This window comes from Sycon ciliatum, chromosome 6, assembly GCF_964019385.1.
Source record: "Sycon ciliatum chromosome 6, ocSycCili1.1, whole genome shotgun sequence".
Classification (NCBI taxonomy): domain Eukaryota; kingdom Metazoa; phylum Porifera; class Calcarea; order Leucosolenida; family Sycettidae; genus Sycon; species Sycon ciliatum.
In genome coordinates, this window is record NC_088648.1 from 33,076,367 (window position 1) to 33,082,991 (window position 6,625).

A 6,625-nucleotide genomic window follows, 5' to 3' on the forward strand; every position below is an offset into this window, starting at 1 on the left:
CAAGGCCTTGAAGTGGCAAAGTTATCCGTGTGACTTCGACGACATTTTGAGAAAGCAGACGCCTGTGAAAGCTGATAGAAGACGGCGTTGACTCCTAAATTCAAATAAATTGGCGATCTTCAAATACTAAAATATTCTCAAACAGAAATCGATCGATCGCGATGTGCCGGTTTATTCAACAACACGTAGCTACAGCGCAATGACTTCCGTGTTCACTCACACGGTTTCAGTGTTGTGTGTGTTCACAACTTCACATGGCGTGAGCCAGTCATTCAAGTGTCAGTCAGTTCGGCAGAAAACGCGAGCTCCAACAACAAGTCGCTTGGCGCAGCCACCTTCACCAATACAATGAAAAAATTGAAGAAAAAATGTTTGACTTGAAGATTTGTTGGGATTTGAACTCACAACTTCATGGTCAGCAGACAGCATTCATAACCACTAGGCCAAAAAGGAAGGGATAAATCGTGGGTTTTGATAACAAATCGATACTGGCTTCCAGGGCAAATTATAAACCATGGGAAAAGGCCAGAAACCTGGCCGAAATACTAACTCCTTAACGGTTGGTCCAATTGTTCCGAAACCTTCACAGAACAATTTGCCGTGCCCTAACAAGCCGTTTTATGTACTTTGTTGTCCAGATTTCCCTTATCTTCATACTTTTTAAGACCTAAACTTGATTGCTAATCTTTTTGAAACAGACTGTAATCGAGACTTACACTGATTTTTGCGCTTTTGGGCCCAAATAAGTCTTGATGACGGCAAAAAATAATTGTCAACTGAATACGGAAGTGAACGAATTTGGTCGAAAGTGTCGAACCACCTTCATGACGAGCAACCGTTTGTGGCCACTGTTTGTGAACTTGGAGCTTGTTATGGTGTGTGTCGGCAGGAATTTTTTTATGGCGATCAGGAAACGTTTTTCACATCGAAATCAGTGGTTACCCTTTGAAATTGAGATGTTCAAACAGCGAATTTTCTACGTCGAAATGAAGTTGGAGCACCATCGAGTTTGATTATTCCGATTTCCTTGGTGGGCTAAGGTAAGGGTAATTAACAGCTAGACATAAAAATCTCACCTGTTCACGCCCTGTGTAATCCAACTTCGACCTTCAAAGTGGGCGTACTCAAGCAACATAAATCATACATGCCGTATACATGTACATGTACATAAACCTTTGAAGGGAGCATGAAAACACGCAAACGCATACAGCTGTGTATACATGTACATTGTGCATGCACATGTACTGTATGTGTGTACATTGTAGACCCTAGTTTGTGTTCCTCTGTGTGTCTCGGTGTGTCGTCAATGCTGTATTCGACAACCGTAAGCATAAGGAGAAAGTCGCCGCTGTACGCGCTCTTGTGTGTAGTATGTGTGCCGCGTTCAGTTGCTGTCTAGTATGAGATAATTATCGGTACATGTAGCTGGGCTGGTGGTGCGTATTGCCTTGATGTGGATCACCTAACTCGTGGTCTAAAGCCTGTCGAAACGCATGCCGTTTCAGATGTATGGTCTCGTGGTGCGTGTGTGTGTGTGTGTGACTGTGTGTGTGTGTGTGTGTGCATGTGTGCGTGCGTGTGTCAAAATGCATGCCGTTTCAGATTTATGGTCTTGTGGTGTGTGTCTGTGGTAGGGAACGGTGGATTCTGCTCGAAAAGGTGGCAGATTCTGCTCGAAAAGCAGTGAAATTGGCAGAACCATACAAACCTTATGGCGGGCAATTATTCGAATTCTGCTCCATTTCTTTATCCACATACCAAACATGCATGAAACTTACCAGAAAAAGTACCGAATTCTGCCAATTTTCTGCCGGCAGAATCCGCCGGACCCTAGTCTGTGGGGGTGTGTGTTTGTGTGTGCGCGCGCGCGCGTGTGTGTGTGTGTGTGTGTGTGTGTGTGTGTGTGTGTGTGTGTGTGTGTGTGTGTGTGTGTGTGTGTGTGTGTGTGTGTGTGTGTGTCTGTCGCGCTCACAGTATCTCGTTTTCTGCTTATGAAGCTACATGTATATGTATGTGTTATTTGTAGGAGATTACAATGTAGAGGTGATTGTCTGCTTTGCGATCCTCTCTGCTTGGCCTGCATTATCAATTTATCAGTACTGGTTTTTGCTCTTCACACGTACACGTACCCCCCCCCCCGCACACAAACAAACACACACACACATACACACGCGCACGCATGCTTATGTATACGGTTTCAGTTTGAAAAATGCAAAGTGTCCTGTACATGTGTGCGTCTGATGCATTCACACGAACTTCAACGGTCTATGCATATACCATGCACGCGTCACTTCTCCTTTGAGGAAAGAAAACCAAAGCATATCAATACAATCACATACATGTATACAAACTTTTAAAAGTGTGTGAATGTACAACGTACGTTTGTCTTGTTTATGCTGTGTGTCACTTTGCTCTGGGCATGGAAATTCTGTCATATTTGCGAATTGTCGTTATATACGCAGTGGTTATTAGAGAAGTTGACTGTATGTGAATGTACAAAGTACGTTTGTCTTGTTTATGCTGTTTGTCACTTGCTCGGCCACCCGTGTTGCGTTCTCTCTGTTTCGGCTATTGCTACTGCACTGTTCTAGCCAGAAATGCTTGTTGATAGGGAAACCGAGTGCGAACCTGGCTAGGCTTTGTTGGTGAGGTACTCTCATGTGTGCGTATCCGTGCTCGTTTGTATTCCTCCGACGGTGTGGCACACGCATGTGATGTATGCGAAGTGTATCCGGCATGTACGAACAATGTGTGTGCATCCGCGGCACGCATGTTTGACATGTTTGTGCTCCACGTGTGCATGTAGGATCTAAACGTGTGTAACGCAAACGTGTGGGGCACGCCCATTACGTCTGCGGCACCGTGACATGGCCCGTATGTGATGTCCGACACGGGTGTGCAGGAGTGGCGCGTGGGCGTGTTCGCAGTGTGCACGTCTATACTCCAGCGTATTGTCCACTTTCCTGGTCCCAGGAGGGTTTTGAATCTGTGGAAAACACGTGAACTGAATACAGTGGAGTTAGTTTGAACTCTTGTGTGCTTTCTGTGTACAGGTATATCTACGGAATTGAGTATGGTCAAGAAATGCGTCTGAAAAACCTGGAGCACCATCGATTTTGCCATAACCATTACTCGAATGTCCGAGAGCAGGGTCGAGGGCAACCACATTGTCGAAAATTACACCTGTTCACGCCCTCCTTTCAGGTTACTGGCTCGTTTTCGCCGACTGCTCTGAATCGTACGAAAAATTCAAATGTTCTCCGCCGAATGGCACCATCACAAAGTCTTTCGGATCATTTTCGATATGCACCTCGCGAACATACCACCTTCCTGCACCCATACACCACAAACAATGCATGCTCCATTCGACGAGGTGGGTGTCATGAGTGTTCTTTCACGTCAGTCGCCGAAAGCCATTTCAGGGTGAGAATCGTTCTCAAGAAAAAGATCGCAAAAATCAGTGTAAGTCTCGATGGAACGCTTGAGGATGGACTGCTACAGACAGTGGAGTTTTCGCGCGCGTGTTCTGGTGTTCGAAAGTGGCGATCTCAGTTTTTGTTTTCTTTCCTTTTATTTCAATCAAGTGTTGATCACACGCGCGCGCGGTTGATTTTCTCGTTTACTAAAATTAGTTTTGATTCTTTCAGGTTAGTGTATTCAGTAATGTTAGGCTGAAAGCGATAGATACATTATGGCATGGTGCCCTCCAGTACTTATGACGACTCCCTTGTATTGTAATCGTGGCATAGAAACCAACATTTTGATCGCCGACAGCCCGAGCAAGAGCAGGGTTGCTCCGTGGTGCCGATCGTCACTCCGTCGCATCACTCCCTGTCCTGCTAGTATTATCCTGCCCTGTTAGTATCCTGTCGCGGCAGTGGCCAAGGTATGTCGGAGGGGCTTCGGATTCGTCGCAGGCAATTCACTCCATTCATTCTCCTGGTCTTGACAGCCGCTGTTCTTTGGGGATATATCAGCAAGGCGGGCATCAACTTGCGAGGGCTGGTCGTAGATTCACAACCACGACAAAGAGCAATCATAACTGTTAGCACCACTCAGCTACGATCAGCCCAGTCTGGCTTCATACGCGTACATGACGTGTCAGACATTCTCTCACATTCAAATTCCTATGGTGTTGGAAAGGTGAGCGGAAAGTCAGCACCAGATAAGGTCCCTGCACTGCAGACCAGCGGTGCTGCGTGGTATAGAGTGGGAAAGCCATTCCACAGAGTGGCTCTGAACAGATTCGCCTTGACGTTCAAGACTCCCAGTGCGTCACCATCCGTATCATCAGCGTCAACGCCGTCAAGGTCCCTGCTATTCTATGCTCAAGTTTTGTCGGGTTTGTTTCACCCCAAGCAGCGGCAGTATGTCGCTGTTACCATCAGCAAAGAGGACATTTGCGTGCATGTCAAAGTATCGCAAGCGGCAAGACCGACCGTTGTCTGTGAGGATTCCCTCGGACCCAGTCCTCCTGGCTCCTGGTTTTCACTGTACGTTACTATGACGCCAGGAAGAGTGGTTGCCATGGTGACCAATAACACCGTATCCGACAATCCGGTACAAACAGACGAGCTGAAGTTTACGTTGAAGCGGCTCTACTCGAGTAGTGGAATGGCCAGCCACTCAGCTGGGATAGAGGTTGACTCTGGCATGTACATTGGTGGTGTTGTTGACCATACAAACATTGCTTTGCGTCGCGACTTCCATGACACAATACAGCCCTTCAGTGGGTTCATCTCGTCTCAGATCGTCGTCAACGACAACGTATTCGACTTGACGAGTGACACAACGGACCACGGAATCACAGATGAAAAGATGAAGGACTATTTGCACAACACGCTACATTATGACATGTCACGACCACTTCCCCGTGTTTTTACCAAGAGAAAACGTGATATGGCGGATCCGATCATGTCGCATTTCCCTGTTGTCACGGCGATAAGCAGTAACCATGCCGATGAAGCTAGTGACATGATTTTCTCCGTTGTCGACGTGATGAGCGATCGTGGGATTTTTGTGTACGATCTGGGACTCACAGAATCCCATGTGAAGCGATTGACGTCGTTTTGCAACGTCAGCGTCCGGCAAATGCCGTGGGATGTGTACGGAGCAGGGCGTCGCGATCTCTATGACATGCGCTGGAAACCGGTCATGCTTAACAGCGTTATGCAGGAGTTTGGCGGTGTGTTGTACGCTGACGCATCAATACGCTTCAAGAAAAGCATCATCAGTGTTGATTTACTCCAGAAAGGGCCGGGTTTTGTCGGTTTTGGACCGGAGGGCACCTCACCAACTGGTGCCTTCACGCATGATGTCACCCTACAGTCGCTTGGTGTCAACAGGCCCGAGGTGGCGCGGACAGCAATCACAATTGGTGGTGTCCAGATATGGATTGACCACAAGGAAACGGTGCGCGATCAGCTGATGAGACAGTGGCTGGCCTGCGCTATCTCAGAGCAGTGTATGGCACCACGGGGCTCGACTAGATTCAACTGTGACTTCAGCCTACGAGCTGCGGGCAAGTTTATAGGATGCCATCGCTACGATCAGAGTGCGATAAGTGTGATTCTGTGGAAGGCGTTTGCGGATGCCACGGCCAATTCCTATCAGTTGAATCACCCTCATGACCTCGACTTTCTTGAAATTGAACGATTCCCAACGCATCACCATCCCCAGTGTATTGCGTGACGTCCCTGACCCGCACCATGTGTTTGCAATGGTCTAGGGCTGTGCCTGTGGCTGAGCCTTCCCAAACTGCAGACCAAGATTGTAATTCGTTCCGTCTGCCTATGGCTGTGTTTACATGAGAAATTTCAACCCGGGTCGAGTTCAACCCGGGTTGAAAGTCTGTACGATAGACAAAAGAGGTGAGCGTTTACATGAAGACAGTTGACCCGGGTCAAATACTGATATGCCGCCAAACTTCCACTTCTAGAGTCCTGTATGGTCACGTGAATCCTCTTGCGCGAAATTTGCATGTGCAGTGCTGTTCAAACCAGGGAGTAGTACTACTCCCTATATGTAGTTCAAACCTGGCGCGAGATACGCACAGAAGTACATAGTACGATATCTTTGACACGGGTCAAGCGCAATGCGTCATGTAAACGTGCCATTCATTTTGTGTGCATGGCGGGTTGAAATCTGACCCGGGTTGAAGCGCCTCATGTAAACACAGCCTATGTCTCAAGTCGTTTTCACTGGCACCGAGAAAATTCGTGAAATCGCTACAGGAACTGGGGCGTTTTGCGTTTCACATGGTGCTGAAAAAGATGGTGTTCAAAACGTCCATCAGCTCTCCCTTGAGCAAGAATGCAATGAACTTAGGTCTTCTGCAAACATGCCAGGGCACAATGTCTACGGACGCTCGGCAATACCGCTTCTGTCACCTGTCACTCCAGGAGTTATTGTATTTATAGAGTCGGCGTGGAGAAAGCAATTTTATTAGTGCAATTAGGAGTATAATCGATGCAGACATGGCCAGACAACAACGAGTTCATGGAATTTTTAAGGATTTTTATGTTATTCCATCGTCCTGGAATGGAGGAGGGGCCACCGAGAGACACTGAACCTTCACCTCGGCAGTTGCCCTTGCCTCCGCCTGAGCCACCCCCTTTACCTTTGG

General features: G+C 47.5%; 1 protein-coding gene across 1 annotated transcript; it reads left to right on the plus strand.

Moving 5' to 3' along the window:
* Positions 1-3,597: 3,597 nt before the first annotated feature.
* On the plus strand, positions 3,598-6,406 carry LOC135819933 (uncharacterized). The gene has a single exon (XM_065333230.1). It carries the CDS (start codon positions 3,889-3,891, stop codon positions 5,689-5,691), a length of 1,803 nt encoding a protein of 600 aa, XP_065189302.1. The 5' UTR covers positions 3,598-3,888; the 3' UTR covers positions 5,692-6,406.
* Positions 6,407-6,625: the final 219 nt, after the last annotated feature.

Excerpts from the sequence above, each read along its gene's own strand:
- LOC135819933 (XM_065333230.1), top strand. The coding sequence starts at position 3,889 with ATGTCGGAGGGGCTTCGGATTCGTCGCAGGCAATTCACTCCATTCATT.